Genomic DNA, 23745 nt, shown 5'->3' with positions numbered 1-23745 from the left:
AATTTTGCAGCAAGTACTTATCACCTTCCTACATCATTTTTCTCGAGGTAATCTAATTAAAACCCAGCCATATAAAAAAGAAGTTTGTTACCAAGACAACACGACAACTTGCTGAGGCAGACTACTGATAGTAGAAAAACAAAGTACTAAATACTCAAAGCTACAAAATAAAAAAATACAAGTGGCTTGCTTACACAGTGAAAAATATGCAACCCTACAGTTCTTCCACTTGGAAAAGCCTTCTGAAGCAGCCAGACTCTCAATGTTTTCACATTCAACAAGAATTACTTAATTTTTACCCATGTGGATTCAGGAAATGATTGAACATTTCAGACCTATTTTGTTACCTTGCTCAGTTAATTTTTACATCTACAATTAAATTTCTGAGTTGGGGGTTGTCTTTGGTTTTAAGCTACCTTGCCAGACTCCCTTGTGAACTTCTGGCAGATGGCTCCCAACTTGAATCGGAACAATTATTTTTACCGGCCCTTGCCTCAAAGTTTATCAGTGAGTTTCATGCATTGGGGAAGTTTCTCATTTTAGCTATTGTCTTCCATAGGACTATCATCTGCTCAAAATTTTGTGGTCAAAACTATAGGGATGCATAACTCAGCCACCATATTTAAGAAAAATGCAGTTTATTTCCTCCCCTCTTCTAAGGGGAAAGGCAGTTTAACTATGTACTATAGCCTATCACAGTCTCTTTACACTGCTTTGGAGTAAGAACAGCCATTCCAATCTCATATTTCAAATGTACTGTTTTCTTGCTATGATTGAAGTGCATATATTCTCATTTACCAACATCATTCGGCTGTATTTCATGGTAACTTTGTTGCATGAAGGCTATGACAAGAGTGCATATATGTACTTACCATGGGCCTTATCATAAAACAACTCCAATATTAATCCCATACTGCATATCACATAGGACTTACAGCTTAAGGAAACATTTTCTAACCTGTGCAAAGGAGGTACAGAATCTACTGTCTTTAACTGGGCCCGTGTAGAAACAACATTGTAGCTTTCACGGCAATCACACATCACTTGGATACACTTATCTGGATGACGATTTTCAACCATGACGACAAGTCCGGCCCATCCCTGCAGAAAATCAATGGCCAATTAACTCCTAAATATAAAGCAACCGTCACATTACTAATTTTGAAAATTTATAATCTGTATCATACACAAAAGAGAGAGAGAGTAGGTGTTCAGGTAAGGAAATAAGAAATTATACAGGATTTTATGAAAGTTTCTACCTTTCTGATTTTCCAATGTTAAGTTACACATTTTTTCGATCAGAAAGCTCTTTTTAAGCAGACGCTACACTGATATCATCAGATTTTCCCAACTCACACTGACAAATCTTTTAACGAATATTGTCTATCCATTGGCACATTTGTCTTATTAATAATTTTACCTTATTCTAAACCCTTTCCTGAGGAAAAACACCTTTAGATTAGGGTCAACCCATTTTAGATTTTAAAAAACACAATGAATAATAAATGATAATACAATGAAAATAATCATTAAGCACAGTTACAGTCTTGAGTGGATATGTAAAACTTCACCAAACCTAAGGACAAAGTTAGAGTTCTACATTTATACCTTAATTAGGTATCATAAAATAAATTAAGAATAATACAAGAACTACCTTAATTAGGTATCATAAAATAAATTAAGAACAATGCAAGAATTAGAGTATTTTACAATATGTCAGGAAAAAAAGCAGATTGGAGAAGTGGCCAGAGGGGACTGCATAACAGCTATGGGTAGGGAAAACCAATCATCATATAATGATTTGTCATTTATATCATTTACCAGCTTATTACACAGTGACAATCACTTGTATTATAAATTACATTCTTGCTTCCTTATTGCTTATCCATATTTGTTTGTGATACAATTAATGTTCAGTAAATATGAATTATTTAATGTTTTCCTTGGGTTAGCTGTAGAAATGAAAACTCAAAATATGTTATCTTCAGGCTTTGATATCAAATCAGTTTGTGGCAAAACTTAAAACCAACTGTCCTCTATAACTTTCAGTTTCCAACTATTTCTCCTCAACAAAGGTTTAAAATAGTGTTGAATTGGATTTGTACAGAGCAAACTTCTATTCTAAAATAACGAAAACTAATGCGAATTATTGAAGGAAAGAAGTGATGCACACCTATGAATTTCAGATTAATTATGTACATACCAACTGAATCCTACTACACTTGAATAGTGCATTACTGTATATAACTGTTCAGGGCAAAATCAAAGAATTAACCTGAAGACAAAGATTCTTTCTTACCTTTGTGAGGTAGTATACAGTCATGCCTTGTCGACCCTCATGCCTTTGTCCCTTAGCTAAGCAGAGATTGATGAGTGCATCGGCCAGAAGGGATGAGGGAGCTGTGATCTGTTCCACTGCTACCCTTTTACTACTGTGTATAGCCAGGACGTACCCCGGATACCCATCAGAAATGTCCAAACCTACCAAGCAGAAGCATAAGATGTGGCTAAGAAAGCAGCTCTATTTCTACGGTTTACTATCAGAAAGAGAAGGAAAATAATTTTCTCTTACGTGTAGAAGCACAGCAGCACAGTAACATGAAGTACAGACACCACCCAACTCACAAGCATTCAACTTACAAACATTCAGATACAAACAAACAGGATTGCAAATCAAAATTGTGTTCAGTCAGTGTGCTCCCCTTTGCCACCTGGAAGTTCAAGATTTGTTTTGAGCGCCTATTTTGTACATATAGTACTGTATGAAGTGTATACTGTGTTTAAGATGGAAAAACTTACAATACTGTATTGATTTTATATCACACTGTACTTGAATAGGCATGAAGAGTACAGTACCCAACTTACAAACAGTTCAACATACAAATGGCTGTCCAAAACGTACCTCATTTGTAAGTAGGGTGGGGTCTGTACAGCACTGAAGTTATGTTCAATTTTTAACCTTCTGATTCACTTTAATTATATTTCAGATGCTAGTACGTATAACCTTTCTTGAATAATACCTCAATATGTAATGTTATAATAGCCGGCAGATAAACAAAAACTATCAACCTTTCTCATATGTTTAAAAGTGCATTAACTTCTTGGATGAAAACAACAAATGCTTCTTATGACTTCTATTAATATCAAAACAGGAATGAAGACTAGGACATGTTAAACTCAGGCAAAGACAAGAAAGTTAAAACAAAATATTTCTTTAATGGGTATACTATTACTTGTGTACTATATTGCCTTGTCAGACAGACCTCTAATTTGATAAGTAGTTGAGCAAGAGTATTTGGTCTTGAAATACATTTCTATATTGATACAGGATTATGAATGATTCAGGTACAGTACCTGTATTTTCACAATATAAAGCTAATACATCTTCACAACAGCAACTCATTAAAATTATACACACAAACACACAGTTGCAAAACCTTTTACACAATTCAAGGAAGAATTTAAGCATGGTCAAGCATACTGATATTCAAATGGTAGCTATTAGTGTCAAGATATTTATTAAGGAATACTTTTGATTTTTTCATTCTTTCACTTTAAGTCCCAATAAGAAAAATGCAACACCTCTAACCAAGATATCAGGAGCTATATACTATTGCTTGGTTTCTTAAAAAAAAAATATTTGACAAAACTATCAAGTTCATACAGTTATGAAAACTTTGTTAAGCCAAAGAAGACTTTGAGTACAACAAAATCAGAATCTTGAACAAGCAGAAGTAAGATGGAAAACTTTCAGGATAATGGTGTATAAGGGGATAAGGTTAGATGGGAAAGATGAAACAATGTTAGTATATAAAAAATGAAAATGAAGACAATTACACTGAAATAAGTAAAATAATGGAGCCCTGCAAACAATTTTGAAAATACACAAAGGACATAAATATAAATCTGAGTATTGGCATAAGAAGTGCCAACACAAACGTCCCATCTGAAGCAGTCCGGAGAACCCTTAGGATAAATGAGAAATGGAAAAGCTCCAGGTCATCCACAATACCAAGCAATTTGCTCAAAGCAACCACAGAACCATTCATGAATGAGCTGGTTAGAATGCAATGTGTTTATAACATAAAACACTCTTACTAACCCATAAAATTATGATAAGCATTATTCCGTACTACTGCTCTCCAGTCTCACCAACCTAATAAACTTGGAAAGACAAAGGACCAATGTGCCTCACTTTCCCACTAGACATCTTTCTTCTGTGGTAACCTCTACAATGAAGAGTATGAAGATGGGAGGAGGACACAACCTCTACAATGAAGAGTATGAAGATGGGAGGAGGACACAAAGACATTATAAATTATTTCTTTGAAAAACTGTGTTCTATGTTGTAAAATATCTCCTAAGTGCAATCCCATTATAGTAATCACAAACAGCCTGATTTACAATTTAGGTGGGAAGATGAAGGTAAGAGTCAGAGGGTGAAAAGACATGAAGCCTCCATGAACAACAATCTATCTTTCCCAGGAAGGCTTGGCAGGACACCAAACATCATAGAGCATAAGTCGAATGGTCAGTGACAATGTATTATAAAGAATAGACTCAAAGCTTCATTGTTAACCAACCATAGTTACTCCGACTTATGTGGCAGAAACACGAGAATTGAGGAACATGAAGATAATGAGTGTGACTGGTCTACAGTCTTCTTAACTGATACTGATTTCGGGTTCTGAAGACCAGGACCAAAGAAAACACATCAAAAGTCTTACAGGTCACCTCGATTTAATAAAAACTTAACATAGGATTACTAGGTAACTGCAGCTGATGCCACAGCAACTATGGGACTGACAGGGTAGACTGTTATAGATGATGCAGAGACCACCAAACCTGACAACGCTAAGCAGAACGGCCAACTATCAACTTGTCCATGGAAGAATTGCTAAGAACACTCTCTTCTTCAATTGAACCATGAAAGATGTGTCAGCCTATCACAAAAACTCCAATGACAGAGTAAATGTGGAGGCTGCAGGTGAAGCATGGATACAAGCAGGCAACACAAAGCTGGACTGATGGAGACGGGGGAAGGAAGCATGGACGTCCTTCCAGGTGGTTCCTTTCACTGAGGCTTCTCCCAGGAACCCACGGAGGAAGGATTATACAAGGAAGTAACTCTTCAAATGGGGAAAGCACTCTAAATCCTCATAAATGATGCTACAAAGAAACTACTAAATTTCCCATAAATATATGAACATAAGGAAAAGGAAAGACTTGAATACTAAATCTGTCCAAAAAGCACAACTCACCAAAGAGGAAAATGAAAACAAAAAGACATAAAATGAGAAATAATAATTAACACCAACCAGCAATAATACTGAAATACTAACGTAATATTAAAAATGGCAATAGATATTCAAAAGTTAAAACTACAGTAAAGAAGCCTGAAAACAGAAAATGGACAACTGAATGAAATCCATTTATGTGGATGGCAACAAAAAGCCACTGTGTAAAAATACAAGCTACCTTCATAGAATTAATTGTTAATATTTTACCAATGAATACAGCCCATGACTTTTGTAAAAATATATCCCAACTGAAATACAGAACAAGCAATAACAAGACAAATAAATGAAGGAACTTAAGCAAGAAAAAAACACAACACCCATGAAAATGAACAGCGCATCATGCAAAATTATGTTAAATTCTGGTGAGCCAGCTCAGAATATGTCTGCAAACAAAGTTGCACATTTAATGACATCCAGTCGGAGAGCAGTGTGATTTGGGCATGTAGATGGGTATTTAGTCTTTCAGGATTTAGTAAACTGGAGAAGTTGGAGGTCTTTTGCATGAAAAAGAGCAATTCATGACATATGCATTTGTAATAAATAAAGTAAAAGAGCAATTCATGACATATGCATTTGTAATAAATAAAGTATGGAATATCTTGTGCACTATAAATCTTGAACACCTAATGAAACATGGGGCATTATTTGATCTTGAAAGCTTCACATGATAGAATCCACACAAAAAATGTATATCTCATCAGACATCCTATCTTCATTCTTTTACCATAACACTGGATCGACTTCCTTCCTTCCTCTTTTCTTACATTCTGTAGCTGATACTGTGATATAATTTCTTCCTTTATAACAAAAAGAAATACCTACATTACACTTTTTAATGCTATTTAGTACACTGCACACCAGAGAGCATTCACTATCTGGGGATAAGATGAGGAAATTAAAAAAAATCCATAACATGGACATTATAGACCCTGATATGATTCATTCCTAACACAGGTAAAATTACTGCAGACACAATATACCCAACTCAGACAAAATTAATTAATGGTTTTATCTCAACAAGGCATTTACTCTTTTCTCTACACTTTGCAGTGAAAATAGAAAACACTATTATTATTGTGCGCAGGGGTAAAAATCAAATAGTATTTTTGGATGTACTTTCAAGGGTTTATACCGATAGATACATATTTATATATTCAAATTACTGTTTGACATGCTGTAGATGTACTCATTATCTTGTAACTCAATACAGACAGACAAATAAGATGAGTCAAACTTTGTGCCGATCGTACATCTGGAATACACCATGCAGTCTGATTTACATAACTTACCTGTATGCCAGTGGTTAAATGCTAGGCATACCGCCATGTATGCTCCAGGTTCAAGCATTGCATGGCACCCAACAAAACCACGCACTTGTCGCTTTGAGTGTTTTACTAATGCTCCTACAGTAGGAGCAGCAGTAGCATTTGTACGAAACAGAACTACACACAAGTCCAAAGGAGATCTCTGGGAGTTTTCAGAATTCCTGAAAAAGAAATCAGGTTTTTATTTATATGCCAAATTACAATTACATGAAAGATTAGTTATAAACCAACATAAAAAAAATAAATACAGACTGTAAAACAAAACTCGTTCTTGCATGTTAACCCATCATTCATATATTCCCATACTTGCTGTCTTTCAAATGTCCCCAGACAGTATACCTTTGCTTTACATGCAAAAGATCAGTAGATGCACAATGCATGCACCATCTGGAACCTCAGATACCCATCAATCACCTACCTTGATTTTTCTGTAGTCAAGAAATGTGGCTACAAGATCAGTAGGAATGGGAAGAGAGAAATCACTATATGAGAGAAGGGTTAGTGAGAAAAACATTCTGTTCTATAAGAAATGCACTTTATTTCATCAAAACTTAATCACTCATTTATGCCCAAACTGCAATTAAGGAAGAAAGATCAAGCTGATGAATGTCAGGGTAACTATTTTGGTAAGCACAAAGACTTTGAAGAGTACAGCAAGGTGGTTGTATTAGTAAAGGTGTTACCTGATTCAGAAAGTGAAAGAACTTAGTATTCATAAGACACTTAGAAACTAAAAACTCATGAAGTTACTTCTCTAAAATGACAACAATGAATGGATGAGAAAAGACAGAGTTAAGGAGAGGATGAAGGAGATTCCCATACACACTACCAATAGTAAACTTTAGTACTAATGGTGTAAACAAATATGCAAAATCAATTGTGAGCTAAATACTTCAGACTTTGAGCCACACTGTTTTGTCACACTCAACATTACAACAAGATCCATGGATGACCTGCCCATTTCTTGTCCTGACCTGTAGTTTTCAGTTCTCCTTGAGTAATGAAACTAGGGAAAGGGTGACAATATGTTATGTGCAACAGTCCAGGATGACTGGAGTTTAGGCCTCTGCTACAACAAGGTCAAATGCAAATGACTAACCCATTGAATTACAACCTTTAGCAAGAGCGACTCCCAGAAAGAATGAGAATCTTGCCTATACATCTCAAAGATGCAAACAACAGAAAAATAATCTTCAAGGAGAGATAGTATGCAGGCAATCTCACAATGGCTTTCAAGAAGAATTGGAAAGATATCTTCAAGACTAGGGAAAGATTCCATACAGTGGTTTAGGCAATGCTCAAGGGATTTCTTCCTCAAAGTGCTGGATAAACATTCTTAGTTTGACTGGAAAGCTAACTAGCTCCTGAAGGTCAGAAATGTGAAAAGGTTATCTTATACCCTTTGATGGTCAAAACAGACAACTTCTTACTAAACTGATAAAAACTTACAGGATCAATATGAAACTATAGACTGAAGCAATGTTGGAGTACAGCATATCATCATAAATAAAACTCAAAGATGTTGAGAATTACTTAGGGTGCAACCACACTGCAGCAAAACATATCAAACATGTCAGCAACTTTATGGACACATAACAGCCATGATGAATACAAGTAAACTTATTGGTAGTGTTAACCAGTGCTACATAAAATAATCTAGCATTTACCAAAGATTCATTCATCACATACAGTTGCTGACTTTCTAAACCTGGTTATGATAAGTATGCAGTAAGTTGCCAATGCATTTATGATGTTATAATGTAGTGTGGATGCACCCAAATAAGAACAAAAGGCAGAAGAAACAACATTAAGTTAGCATCCCTCTAAGCACATGCAAAATCAAATACAGTAGACCCTTGACTCACGAACGCATTGACCCACGTACAACTCGATCCCCGACCAAAATTATAGGTAAAATTTCACCCTTGACCTACGAACTAACTTTGAGATACGAACAAAAAAAAATGCGGAAAATAAAAATTCTGTTTGGGTCATGAACTAATTTTGAGACATGAACATTTGAAAAATGCTGGAAATTTCTGGAAAATAACAATTCACTTTGTTTCACAAACTAATTTTTAGACACAAACATTTGAAAAATGCGCGAAATCGCCCAGCACACGTGAGAGCGTTTGAGTTGCCATGGGAACAGCCATCCTCCAGCCGCCCACGCACGGCGTCACCCACGCATCGCTCTTTGTTTCATCTCATGTGTACAAGACGTTCGTCAATTCGCTTAGCATTTTTTGCGCTAAAACTTGTGATTTTCTTCATAATGGGCCCTAAGAAAAGTGAAGTGGTGGTGGTGAAAGTAAGAAAGTGAAGAGTGATGGTGAGAAGAGGGTGCAGAGGAAGATAACCATTGAAATAAAGAAAGAAATTATAGAAAAGTTTGAACGTGGTGTTCGCGTGACCGATATCGCAAGTGAGTACAAGATGGCCAAGTCGACAATTTCGACAATTTTGAAAAACAAGGATGCCATTAAAGAAGCAAATGTTGCGAAGGGAGTGACAGTACTAACCAAGATGAGATCGCAAACCCTCGAAGAGGCAGAAAAAATAATTTTGAAGTGGGTACATGAGAAACAGAGGGCAGGTGATAGTGTAAACGAGCCGATCATCTGCGAGAAAGCTCGGCAAGTGTATCAGAGTTTGCTGAAGGAAACTCCTTCTACTAGTGCCACGCCAGATGATTTTAAGGCTAGTAAAGGGTGGTTTGATAACTTCAAGAAAAGAACTGAATTCACTCTGTAATTAGGCATGGTGAGGCTGCTAGCGCAGACAAGGCTGCTGCTGAGGCATTCGTGACTGAGTTTGCCGGGAGTTCGTGGAGGCCGAAGGATACGTCGCTCAACAGATTTTCAATTGTGATGAAACGGGCCTCTTCTGGAAGAAGATGCCCAACAGGACATTTATCACCCAAGAAGAGAAGGCGCTCCAGGCCACAAGCCAATGAAGGATAGGCTTACGCTTTTGTTATGCTCAAACGCAAGTGGCGACTTGAAACTAAAGCCGCTACTGTCTACATTCAAATAAACCGCGTGCCTTTAAGCAGCACAACGTAAATAAGGCCAGACTGCTGTAATGTGGAGGGCCAATACAAAAGCATGGGTGCACGGAACTTGTTATGGAGTGGATTGATGAAGTGTTTGCGCCGACCGTGAGTCAGTACCTAACACGAGAACAAGCTACCCCTGCGGTGCCTTCTGATCATGGATAATGCCCCGGCACACCTTCGTACTTGGCTGACTGCAGTGAACATGACTTCATTCAGTTCAAGTTCCTTCCACCCAACACGACCTCTGTTCTCCAGCCCATGGACCAACAAGTCATTAGCAATTTTAAGAAATTATATAACGAGGCGCCTCTTCTCCAGATGCTTCCGTGTAACTGAAGAGACAAAATTAACCTTAAAAGAATTTTGGAAGAAGCACTTTAACTGTTTTTCACTGCATAACCCTCATTGATAACGCATGGACTGAAGTTACGTACCGCACATTAAATTCTGCGTGGCGGAAACTTTGGCCCCAGTGCGTAACTGTCCGTGACTTTGAGGGCTTCGATGCAGAGATTGTGCAAGAAATTGTGTCCATGGGCAACAGTATGGGTCTACAAGTCAACGACGAAGATGTTGAAGAATTGGTTCGCTGAACATTCAGAAGATTTGACTGCGGACGAACTTGTTCAACTCCACAAAGAGCAGCAGGAGCAACTTGCTCGGGAGCAATCAACTGACGAAGAGGAGGCTGGGGAGGAAGTTACAGATGTCAGCAGTGATGTGATAAAAGCCGCATTGGAAAGTGGAATGATGTCCAGTTGCTTCCTTGAATTGTAATCATCCGGACAAAATTGTTACGAACAGGATCGTGAATATGCTCATGAAATTTAATGAGCCATTTCAGAAAAGTTATGCAAGGAAGGAAAAGGCAACAGACATTGGATAAGTTTGTGATTAAACGTTCACCAAAAAAACAAAAATAGAAGAGTTGAATCTCCGGAATGAGATCTCCCCGACCTGGATGGGGGGGGAGGGTCTCCTTCCGCACAATCACCTCCTCCCCACCCACCACCCTCCTCTTCTCCTTGTCCGTCAAGCCACGAAGTCTCGCCAGTCATAGTAAGTGTTCACTTTACAAACGTTTTTTATAGTGTTAGTTTACCATTTTAAATTATATTATTAGATATATTAAGGTTTTTTACACTGACTTTTACATTATCTGTGTAAAATAAGGCAAAATATACATAATATATATTGGTTCGTAGGGGTCGAGAACCAATTAATATTATTCCCATTAAACCTTATGGGGAAATTAGCTCCGAGTCACGAACAATTTGGAACACGACCAAGGTCTAGGAACGGATTGTGTTCGTGAGTCAAGGGTCTACTGTATACAAAAACATTACCGAATTGAATTACAGTTAAACAAATCAGACTACTTAGGGGGAACTTGATCATCCAGTTATCAAGGCCTTCCAAATCTGTGGTGATCACCTGCATGCTTCTCTCAAGTAACCATTGTTGTACTTTTTGACCAAACATCCAATCAATACACAATAATCTATCTTACCTGTAACATTTAAATCAATACTGATACTGCAGTACCAGTTAACCAAGGCATTCTTTTATCCCTTTTTAAGAGATCCATTCCATCTTAAAATGAACATCTGGTGTTTAACAAATTGACAGCTGAGTCAAGTAGTATAATCAAAAGTTCAGAGCTAAAACCAAGCCCATAGTTGATGGAATTCAAAATCAGCTTCAAAAGAGAATATCACACATTCTGACAAAATTTTCCCACATGCCCTTGAGAACTCTTGCACTGCTTAACACATTTTGCACAATCTTTCAACCTTAAATCAGAAGGACCATCAATTGGCCAGGATGTCTAAACACTGGAGGAATCATGGCATCTACAATACCTTCCTCTGCAAGAGGACTTAAGAGTCAGTTAAAGATTGATCACCTCATGCAAAACAAGAGCCAAACATAATATGACAAATTTTTAATCAATTTATATTTTCCATAGCTAACAAACCTGAGGTCTTAACAATAGGATAAATCTTCTAGTGCCAGCTGGAAACCAGTTAAAAACAATAAAAGATTTTAAATGCAAGGAATCTGCGGCATCTGGCTTCTAATGTGTACTTGAGGAGCAAAAGTTGGCAACTAATTCAACAGCTATGCATGGTAACCTGTACTAATGAATGATAAACTACAATACACTAAATTATCAATTTTAAAAGAACCTTGGTCAAAATTACCCATAATATTATGCTAGCAACTAGGCATAATCATACAGTAGACCCTTGACTCACGAACACAATCCGTTCCTAGACCTTGGTCGTGTTCCAAATTGTTCGTGACTCGGAGCTAATTTCCCCATAAGGTTTAATGGGAATAATATTAATTGGTTCTCGACCCCTACGAACCAATATATATTATGTATATTTTGCCGTTATTTTCACACAGATAATGTAAAAAGTCAGTGTAAAAAAACCTTAATATATCTAATAATATAATTTAAAATGGTAAAAACTAACACTATAAAAACGTTTGTAAAGTGAAACACTTACTATGACTGGCGAGACTTCTGGCTTGACGGACAAGAGAAGAGGAGGGTGGTGGGTGGGGCTGGGGAGGAGGTTATTTGTGCGGAAGGAGACCCTCCCCCATCCGGTCGGTCGATCTCGTTCCGGAGATTCAACTCTTCTAGGTTTTTTTTGGTGAACGTTTAAATCACAAACTTATCCAAAGTCTGTTGCCTTTTCCTTCCTTGCATAACTTTTCTGAAATGGCTCATTAAATTTTCATTGAGCATATTCACGATCCTGTTCATAACAATTTTGTCCGGATGATACAATTCAAGGAAGCACTGGACATCATTCCACTTTTCCAATGTGGCTTTTATCACATCACTGCTGACATCTGTAACTTCCTCCCCAGCCTCCTCTTCGTCAGTTGATTGCTCCCGAGCAAGTTGCTCCTGCTGCTCTTTGTGGAGTTGAACAAGTTCGTCCGCAGTCAAATCTTCTGAATGTTCAGCGACCAATTCTTCAACATCTTCGTCGTTGACTTGTAGACCCATACTGTTGCCCATGGACACAATTTCTTGCACAATCTCTGCATCGAAGCCCACTCAAAGTCACGGACAGTTACGCATCTGGGGCCAAAGTTTCCTTCCGCCACGCAGAATTTAATCCGTGCGGTACGTAACTCTGATACACTTGCCGAGCTTTCTCGCAGATGATCGGCTCGTTTACACTATCACCTGCCATCTGTTTCTCATGTACCCACTTCAAAATTATTTTTTCTGCCTCTTCGAGGTTTGCGATCTCATCTTGGTTTAGTACTGTCACTCCCTTCGCAACATTTGCTTCTTTAATGGCATCCTTGTTTTTCAAAAATGTCGAATTGTCGACTTGGCCATCTTGTACTCACTTGCGATATCGGTCACGCGAACACCCCACCGTTCAAAACTTTTCTATAATTTCTTTCTTTATTTCAATGGTTATCTTCCTCTCACCCTCTTCTCACCATCACTCTTCACTTTCTTACTTTCACCACCACTCTTCACTTTCTTAGGGCCCATTATGAAGAAAATCACAAGTTTTAGCGCAAAAAATGCTAAGCGAATTGACGAACGTCTTGTACACAATGAGATGAGACAAAGAGCGATGCGTGGGTGACGCCGTGCGTGGGCGGCGGGAGGATGGCTGTTCCCATGGCACTCAAACGCTCTCACGTGTGCTGGGCGATTTCGCGCATTTTTCAATGTTTGTGTCTAAAAATTAGTTTGTGAAACAAAGTGAATTGTTATTTCCAGAAATTTCCAGCATTTTTCAAATGTTCATGTCTCAAAATTAGTTTCATGACCCAAACAGAATTTTTATTTTCCGCATTTTTTTTTTGTTCGTATCTCAAGTTAGTTCGTAGGTCAAGGGTGAAATTTTACCTATAATTTTTGGGTCGGGGATCGAGTTGTACGTGGGTCAATGCGTTCGTGAGTCAAGGGTCTACTGTATACTATAGTAATAAACGTTCAAATTACCTGTGGCCTTCCTGAAAGAGAGAAAACTCCACCTCTGTCGGCTCAAGAACCGTAATAAATGTTGGAGTAAGAGCCTGGCGATCAGCCATCGATGGCAGTGAACCTGTCACTCGCACTTCAGACCAGTTGCTGTGCACCTTGCATATGTCTATGCAGTCGAAGTACCTAAAAATACTCTAATCTTTAGTATCATTAGGATTTGCACAAATAATTACTGAAGATTACTTATATGCTACCAATAATTGTGAAAGTTAATATGATTTCACAAAGAAAGAATCACTTTTGCTTTCATTCAATGGTTACAACATTAAATACAATTTACCAATATTAGACTAAGAATGACAATACAGGATACAGTTAATAATCTGCTTTGAAAATGGAAAAATAATGTACACATATTACAAATCAGCACCCTTCACCACTTAAAGGAAAATACTGATTAATTCAAATACTATGCATGAAAATGTGTGGGAATCATACTTTAACACATCTTGGAATGATATCCAAAAGACACCATCATCAGCTCCATGGGGAATGAGTTTCTCTCTCAGTTCAGGCGTCCATAGAGGAGATTCATCACACCAGTCTCCTCTCCACGAATAGTGGCCCCACGGGTTGCGGAGACGCAGCAGTCGGAATCCACCAATATCTTGTACATCTAATACAGAGTATGCATGTCTGGGAATAAAGTAATATGATGTAAAGCAATCTTTGTGGCTACAAGGTATTACAAGTTGCAAGAAATAGTATAAACAAAAATTAATAGAGATGTGATATGCAACAAATCAAGTTTTAAATTTCACCAATATTTCATCTAAGGAATTTACCTTGGCCGGAGACCTTGAGCCTTGTATTCCTCATCAACAACCTTCATGTTACCACCACCACAAGACGCTCCCATCAGAAACCCAGCTGAACGGGAGCTCAATAACTGTGCCCAAATGAGATCCTCATCAATATCATCTTCATGAGGGCTAGAGGAGGCCTGAAACACAAAGGCAATTAGGATCAAAATCAAAATTAAAAGCAAACAAAAAAAAAAAAAAAAAACTAAAAAAAACTAAAATAACCCTAACTAGATTCCAGAAAGTTAAAATATCTTTTACATATCTCATACAAATCATGTCCTTTACCAAAATGAGTTGGTGGCAGAATCAGAGGATGGACTCTGGCTTCACTTTCCAAGACTGCAAATGTATGTATAAGCTTCATAACACTAAGGAACTGGATTCATATAGTGAAGTATAAACTACAAACTATCAAACTGGGATGATGATAAAACTCCCCAAGAACCTTGGTAAATCACAGACAACTCTAAGTCCTCCCCATTCAGTACAAGATCTCTCCTGCTAAACAATGATAATAAAAGCTAGTAACTATTCATATTACGACGGGTCGGCTTATGATGTTCCGAGGTTAAGGCGCTTTTCAATTATATTCATCAGAAATTATTTCCAGGGTTATGACACCTACAACGCTGATCTGGCAGAAGAAATATGACACCAAAAATGCAAAATAATCAATATTAGAAGGTTTTTCTTTATGAAAAATGCAATAAGAATGTAGTTTACATAGTTTTGAATGCATCCAAAGCATTAAAAATGATATTGTTATGATACAATAAAGTTTGTTATACAATACCTTGCCTGGCAATATATACTTAGCTATTTGACTCCGTTGTCCGACAGCAAATTCGAATTTCTCGCGCACACGCTACCGGTAGGTCAGTGATCTACTTACCTGCTGCTGGGTGGCAGGACTAGGAACCATTCCCATGTTCTATCATATTTTTCTATACCGCCTGTCTCCTGAGGGGAGGTAGGGTGGTGGTATAAATCTTATATATCTGCCAGGTAAGTATGTATAAAACTTTATTGTATCATAACAATATCATTTTTATACATTCAACTTACCTGTCAGATATATACTTAGCTGATTCACACCATTGAAGGTGGGACAGAGACAGCTAAATATAGATTCAAACAGGAATCACAACAATCGTTGTAGGTAATAAATAAATAAAACCTTGGTTCCTACCTGTTTAGACTGAAGACTTCATGAATACAATCCAGGAGTCTAGTCAGTCTCAAGAGCCTCAGCGAGATATTGATCTATGGCTAAGAGTTCTTGTGGGTCTGCCAAAGGGGTCTTATCCGCTTACTCGGCAGATCCTGGAAGGACTATGTCAATGGGTGCTTATCCACTTACTTGACAAGAACCTTATACAAGGAGCACAACACCGATCCCGATCACCTTAACCTAACCATGTTAGTTCTAAGATTGCAAGAAGTTATCCCCTAACTCCTTGCAAACAACCACAAACTCTAATCACAAACATTCGTACACTTAAAAGTACAAAAATAAAAATAAATTTAAAAACAAAAATAAAATTTTTTTTTGTACAATCTAGCCAGTAAGACGTCTCTTGATTCCCTACTGACCCAAGCAAGGACGCCCGTGCGCCACCAAGCATTCTAGTCAGCAGAAAAACAACAACCTGTCTCACAAGGTAGATCTATGTACCATCAAAAATTAAAATAAATACAAAATTTTCTAAGGATCGTTATGTGTTCCCAGCCCCAGCACTGTATCAGCGGATACAAAAGGACCCAGAGAGAAACACTTTTCATATGTCACTTTAACGTCCTTAAGGTAGTGCGATGCGAAAACTGAATCACACCTCCAGTAAGTCGCATCCAAAATGTCTTTTAAAGACATGTTCTTCTGAAAAGCTAATGAAGTGGCCACAGCTCTAACCTCATGAGCCTTCATCGGAGAGTCCTGAAAGAGTCTCAGTGCAGTTACTAGAGCATCAGTAATAATGTCTCCTAACAAAAAATGCTAACGCATTTTTTTGACATGGGTCTACTAGGATCCCGAACTGCACACTACAGGCTTTGTTTACATCCCCTGAGTTCGTTCTTCTTCTTTAGATAAAACTTCAGGGCTCTAACCGGACATAATGATCTTTCCAATTCCTCTCCTGCGAGATTTGAAAGTCCTTTAACTTCAAAACTCTTTGGCCAGGGTTTTGAAGGGTTGGGTTCTCGTTTTGCCAGAAACAGAGTCTGGAAAGAACAAATTGCCGCATCACTCTTAAATCCTACTCGAGAATCTAGAGCGTGTATTTCACTAATTCTTTTCGCAGTCGCTAAAGACACAAGAAAATAAAATACCTTTTCTCGTTAGATCTCTAAACGACGCGTTGTGAGGAGGCTCAAATCTATTTGATGATAGAAATTTAAGAACCACATCCAAGTTCCAGTTCGGAGTACGAGGAGAAATGGTTTTTGAGGTTTCAAAATATCTAATAAGGTTGTGGAGATCTTTATCTTCTGCTATCTTCAAACCTCTGTTTCGAAACACAGCAGAGAGCATACTCCGATAACCTTTAATGGTTGAAACTGATAATTTAGATTCTTCCCTAAGGAAAATCAAGAAATCAGCAATGTTGGTCACAGAGGTATCGGAGGAGGACAGTTTATTCTTTTCTTACACCATCTTCTGAAAACATCCCATTTTGATTGGTAGACCCGAATAGTTGAGGATCTCCGGGCCCTAGCAATTGCTTTTGAAGCTTTGCTTGAAAAGCCTCTCGCTTTGACAAGTCTTTCGATAGTCGAAAGGCAGTCAGAGCGAGAGCGGGGAGGTTTTGATGGTACCTCTCGAAATGGGGTTGTTTTGAGAAGATCTCTCCTGTGTGGAAGAGATCTTGGGAAGTCCACCGTCATTCCTGTACCTCTGTGAACCAATCTTGAGATGGCCAAAAGGGGGCGACGAGTGTTAGTCTCATCCCTTTTGACGCCGCAAACTTTCTTGAAACCACTCCTAACATTTTGAAGGGGGGAAAGGCGTAGGCATCTAGGCCTGTCCAGTCCAGCAGCATGGCATCCACCGCTATCGCTCTCGGGTCTTCCACTAAGGAGCAAAAGTTCTCTATCCTTCTGGATAGGAAGGTGGCAAATAGGTCTATTTGAGGGCTGCCCCACAGGGACCTCAGAGCTTGACACACCTGAATGTGAAGGGTCCACTCTGTGGGGAGAACTTGGTTTAACCTGCTTAGCCTGTCTGCTCTGATGTTTTTCTCTCCTTTCACGAATCTTGTGAGGAGAGTCACATTCTTTTCTTTTGTCCAATATAACAGCTCTTTTGTTATCTGGAACAGAGAAAAAGAGTGAGTCCCCCCTTGTTTCTTGATATAGGCCAACGCTGTGGTGTTGTCCGAGTTGACCTGTACCACTTGACCTAAAACTTCTGTCTCGAAGGCTTTTAGGGCTAGAACAGCATAAAGTTCTTTGGAGTTTATATGCCAGTCTTGTTGATCCTCCCTCCATTGGCCTGATACTTCTTTTGTCCCTAGAGTCGCTCCCCATCCCTTCTCTGAAGCATCTGAGAACAAGATTAGGTTTGGGTTCCGAACCTCTAGAGACAAGCCCTCATTCTTTTCCAAGGGAATTAGAAATCCACCACTTCAGATGATTCTTTACTTCCAGAGGGATTCTGAAAGTGTCTGAAAGTTGCCCGTTCTTCCAGCTCCAAATTCTTCTTAAGAAGAACTGAAGAGGGCGTAGGTGGAGTCTTCCTAGCGAAATGAACTGTTCTAGTGAGGAAAGGGTTCCCAGAAGACTTAACCATTCCCTCACCGAACTCCGTTCTTTCTCTAGGAAGCTCAAGACTTTCTGTAAGCCCCGAGCAATTCTTTCCTGGGATGGAAAAGCCTGAAAACCCCTAAAATCCATCCGAATCCCCAAATAAACTAAGTTCTGGCTGGGGATCATCTGAGATTTCTCGAGGTTCATGAGTAATCCTAACGTTCTTGTCAGGTTCAAAGTAGTCTGTAGGTCCTCCAAACATAGTTTCTCCGACTTGGCCCGGATTAGCCAATCGTCGAGATACATTGAGATGTTGATCCCTTCTAAATGAAGCCATTTGGCCACGTTCCTCATCAGATACGTAAATACCTGAGGAGCGGTTGATAGGCCGAAGCACAAGGCCCTGAACTGGAAGATTTGTCCTTGTACAACAAATCTGAGGTATTTTCTTGACGATGGGTGAATCGGAACATGAAAGTAAGCATCCTGAAGGTCCAGGGAGACCATCCAATCTCCCTGACGTAGGGATGACAGAACCGAAGCTGAAGTCTCCATGGAGAACTTCTTTTTCTCCACGTACCGGTTCAGGATGCTTACATCCAGAACGGGCCTCCATCCCCCCGAAGTCTTTGGAACCAAGAAAAGGCGGTTGTAAAACCCCGGGGAGAATGGATCCTGCACTAGTTCTATTGCATTCTTGTCCCTCATCGACACCACCGTCTGCAGGAGTGTGTCTCTCAGTCCAGGGTCCTTGTAACTCGTCGACAAATCCTTCGGAGATGTTGCTAAAGGAGGTCTGTCTACGAAGGGAATGATGTAACCCTTCTGTAGGACAGACAGAGTCCAGGGATCTGCTTCTCTCAAAGACCAGGCCTCCACAAAGTTTTGAAGTCTGGCCCCTACCTATGCTTGGAGGACATGGCTGCTACTTGCTCTTTTTAAAAGAGGGGCGGAAGAAGAGGAAGGAAGACCTCCCTCGCTTGTCGAAGGGCTTTCTCTTCGAAGTTGATCGAGTCGAGGGCGCTCCACGAAAGGGCACCACTGGAGTACAAGACACCTTCTTCTGAACAGGAACTGCAGGTCTAATCTTCTTCGTGGATTGCACTAGAAGATCCTGCGTAGCCTTTTCTGCAAGGGATCTCGAAATATCCTTCACTAACGGTGAAGGAAACAGATGTTCTGACAGAGGTGCGAAAAGTAGGGCGGACCTCTGAGAAGGAGAAACTCCTTTCGTCAGAAAGGAACTGTAAAGAGATCTTTTCTTTACTACTCCCGATCCGAACAGGGCAGCTAACTGCCCGCCAGAACCATTTTGCACAGCCTTATCCATACAAGATAGGACACTGTGCAAGGTTTCCGGATCAAGAAGAAAATTGCTCACTCGTCTTTTTAGCCAGCACCCCAAGGGACCAATCCAAGAAGTTAAACACTTCTAATACGTGGAATATTCCCTTAAGGTGCTAATCTAATTCAGAAATACTCCAAGACGCCTTTGCAGAATTTAGAGACTGTCTTGCTCACTGACTCTACTGCTAGAGAAATCTGAATCTGCAGACGAGGGAGCAAACAAGCCCATAGCCTCTTCCGTTTTATACCATATACCTCTCTTCCCTGTCAGCTTGGAGGGAGGAGAGCAATAAACAGTTCTAAGCGTTTCCTTCTTCGATAAAAGCCAAGAATCCAAAGACTGGAGGGCTTTTCTCATTGAAATTGCAGGCTTCATCTTTAAGAAAGCCGAGGATTTCGGGGTTTTCGTGCTTGAAAACAGCGATCTCGGTGAAGGAGGAGCAGCAGGACTAAGAGAGTCCCCAAATTCTTTGAGAAGTAACGAGGCTAATGCTTTGTAATTAGAAAGTCCCTCGTTGGTAGAAACTTCTTCTTCAGAAACCTCTTCAAGGTCTGCCTGGCGCTTCAATCCTTGGAGTCGTCACGCGTCTGGCTGGCGTCTCGCGCCTGTCAGGATCCTCGCGCCTGGATGACGCCTCGCGCAAAACTGGCGTCACGCGCCTAGCTAGCGTCTCGCGCCCCGCAGAATCCTCGCGCTTGCCTGGCGCCTCGCTCCTGGGAGGCGTCACTCTTCTGGCTGGCGCCTCGCGCCAAACTGGCGTCACGCGTCTGGCTGACGTCTCGCGCTTGGAATGCTCGACGCGCCTGACTGGCGACTCGCGTCTAGAAAACTCTTCACGCCTGGCTAGCGCTTCGCGTCTGGCTGGCGCTTCACGCTTGGCTGGCGCTTCGCGTTTAGACATCTCGACGCTCTTGTCTGGCTTCTCGCGCCTAGAAGGCTCTTCGCGTTTGTTTGGCGCCTCGCGCCTGGCTGGCGCTTCACGCCTGGCTGGCGTCTCACGACTAACTGGAGATTCGCGCCAGACCTTGCACCTGACTGGAGAACGGATCTTGCTCGGTCTATGAAAGGCTGACGAATCCGATTCCAAGTCCGACGATGACAAATCTTGATGGCAAGTCTGACCCCTCGACAGCCTAGACTTCTTTATAGGCAGGAAAGCGTCTTTCCTTCTAGGAGGGTCTCTTGACAGAACTCCCACCAGAGAAGTGATGGAATCCTGCATAGTACGAAGGATTCTGTTTGTTTCTTCATTCTTGTCTACCCTAGGAGTAGAAGATCAGTCTTTAACCGGTTCCCACAAGCCTGTGGGGGAAGGAAGCACCTTCTTTGCTTTCTTAATTACCGAATGGTCCTCCTCTTGAAAACGCTCAGGACTCAATGTAATCCTGGGTGTCATCCCAACATCTTTTCAGGGGGCGAGAAAGATCCGCCGATCTCCAACCTCTTTTAGGAGAAGAATTCTCCGAAGAGGAGAAACACTCTCAAAGAACGCTTTTCCTGTAGCGTTCTCTGGCATTCTGTGGCGAAACAGAAAAAGCCGAAGGGACGTCTGACTGTTGGGGATCCTCCACAACCTCCTTACAGCTTTTGACATTCCTTCTCCTCTGGGCTTGGGAGCTTGAAAGAGGTCTAGGCCTGGGAGCGTTGTGGAGCAGCACTAAGGACACTTATATCACTATCCACAGCACTTAACTCACACTGCTTACCTTCAATGGCTGCCATTTTGGTTTCCATTTTCCGAAGGGCAGCTTTAAGATTCGCAATCTCTGATGCCGAATCTGTGGGTTCTAATAAAGGAGCAGATACTACATTAGATGGGGCAGTAAAAGGAGAAGAGGGTATAATATTACTACTGATAACCCCACTAGATACAGAACTAGGCAAAGGTTTGGAAGAAGACCTCCTCACCCTGTCTCTTTCCAACTTCTTCAAATATGAAGTTAGAGATTTCCATTCTTCCGCACTCAAATCCTTGCATTCATTACAAGTATTATCATAAGAACATTCAAACATCCTGCATTTCTTACAAATAGTATGAGGATCAAGTGATGCCTTCGGCATCCTAACTTTACACGCCACATTCACACACATTCTCACCACACTTCCAGAATCAGACATCATGTTGAACAATCCAAATCAATCCAATAAAAGGTCCACAATCGCGTATGCCAGTACAATCAATGCAAATACGTCACAGAGAAGTCCAAACGAAGATCAATTGCAATGCAAAATACGAATCCAGCCGGAGATACCCACAACGATGTTGCCAGTATGGCCGACAGAAAAAATATGATAGAACATGGGAATGGTTCCTAGTCCTGCCACCCAGCGGCAGGTAAGTAGATCACCTGACCTACCGGTAGCGTGTGCGCGAAATTCGAATTTCTGTCGGACGACGGAGTCAAATAGCTAAGTATATATCTGACAGGTAAGTTGAATGTATAAAATTAAGGTTTTCTTAGGATTTTTGACGATGTTCCGGCTCACGACGATTTTCAGCTTACAACACGTCTCAAGAACGGAACCCCCGTTGTAACCCGGGGACTGCCTGTATTAAACAAGTCATGAGGTATAACATACCTGCAGTGGTAAGCTTTCACATGGTGCACCAGTAAGTGTTGCTAATCCCTCTATAGCACGGCCTGATACTAGAGCTTCATAACACCCATGTACTTTGGCCACAGCTTTTTCTATTAAGGGCACCCACAACTGTCGTCTCTTTGCTTGTGAATAAACCAAGTGCCCACGACGATCACAGGGTAACAAATCATCCACAAGCACCGTCACCCAACGCCCAGCTTTGCAAAGACGCACCTGCATAAATAAAAGATTGATTAGAACTACACATTATATATATCACATAAAATTTAACAAATGATACACAAATATCCAAAATTCAATACATAACAAAGTTAAAAAATCTAGTAAACACAATTTGCCTGTCTACTGACTGTTTTAGCAACTTATGTTCCAAGAACTTATTTTTGCTAATTTCAAATACAGTATCTCCTCTAATTTGACATTCTCTCAAGTCACCTTCAACAGCACTATGCTTATGTCTAAGGTGTATTTACCCATTGCACATCAAGTAAAATATAAGTACAAACTTGACCAAATTCCTTAACTGTTATATATTAATAAATAACAGATAAGCAGACCAAATTACTGATATTGTTTTTCATCCATTCTAACTAAGCAATTCATACAGAAAGCTTAGTACCTACTGATGGATCTGTCATGCACATGCATGAACAATCACACTTGCTGTTCTTCTTTTGCCTGCAAGACTTAGGAAAGTGTCTAGGCATTAATAAAAAGGATGGATTCATATGGAAAAATGTTTCATGTTAATTTTTTGTGATGCAACTCATTACCTTCAAAAGGAAGCCCCATATAATTTCTTTAACCAGTAGGTTACAGTCAATAGACAGAGCTGTCCTGATTTAAAAACATCTGGATAATGCTTTTCTTTTTTATCAGCACAGCATGTAGCTGTTACGCATAAATTCTCAGCTTTCACTGTTCTCTATTAAAAAATTATGCTATTCCCTGGAAAAATAGTAAAAGTGAAGGAATCTGAAATGTCTAAAAAATAATGATAGGAGAAAGAATGGTTGATTTTGTTGTGATTAATTTTAAATGCCACAGGTTAAATTTAGAGCAAGAGCAATACCACATAAAATCATTGGAGCTTGAAATTTCAGCTTACCTGATAAACACCTTCAGGGCAAAAGTCACGAGTAACCATGATTTTCTTAACTAAATCTTCTCTTTCAGCCAACACTGCCAAGGCACTAAGCAACCAACAGTTTCCTAAAACACCTGAATGAAAAAATAACATTGAAATTGCTTGAAAATCTGACAATGTCAGCATTTGCAATAAATGCTTCAAAAATGATGGAGTGCGATATAAAAGCCAACTATGAGTGAATTCATAGAGACCAATTATTTTTTAATGGTATAAGAGACCACAGCACTCACCACTGTAGGACAAGACATTAAAAAATATAGCACTCGTCCTTGAATAGTATTTGAATTACTAATAATTTATTCTCAGTTATCAATAACAAAAAATCTCTATACACAAAAATTTTGGTAGACAAACAGCGAGTTACTAGGCAAAAATGCATA

The 23745-nt window shown here is 39.7% G+C and overlaps 1 protein-coding gene across 3 annotated transcripts in view; it reads right to left on the bottom strand.

Moving 5' to 3' along the window:
- The window catches only part of LOC135213049 (calpain-D-like), a 104784-nt gene that overhangs the window by 8549 nt on the left and 72490 nt on the right, over window positions 1-23745 (bottom strand). For all 3 annotated transcript variants that reach the window (XM_064246880.1, XM_064246879.1, XM_064246881.1), the window contains exons 6-13: window positions 23324-23436; window positions 22195-22428; window positions 14502-14659; window positions 14155-14352; window positions 13675-13839; window positions 6590-6786; window positions 2300-2481; window positions 959-1101 (exon numbers count right to left, since the gene is read on the bottom strand). In XM_064246880.1, coding sequence (XP_064102950.1) covers window positions 959-1101; window positions 2300-2481; window positions 6590-6786; window positions 13675-13839; window positions 14155-14352; window positions 14502-14659; window positions 22195-22428; window positions 23324-23436 — 1390 coding nt within the window. The remainder of the gene's footprint in view (window positions 1-958; window positions 1102-2299; window positions 2482-6589; window positions 6787-13674; window positions 13840-14154; window positions 14353-14501; window positions 14660-22194; window positions 22429-23323; window positions 23437-23745) is intronic.

Source organism: Macrobrachium nipponense, chromosome 42 (assembly GCF_015104395.2).
Source record: "Macrobrachium nipponense isolate FS-2020 chromosome 42, ASM1510439v2, whole genome shotgun sequence".
Lineage (NCBI taxonomy): Eukaryota > Metazoa > Arthropoda > Malacostraca > Decapoda > Palaemonidae > Macrobrachium > Macrobrachium nipponense.
The sequence above is the reverse complement of the archived record's forward strand: the minus strand, read 5'-3'. Positions and strand labels throughout refer to the sequence as shown.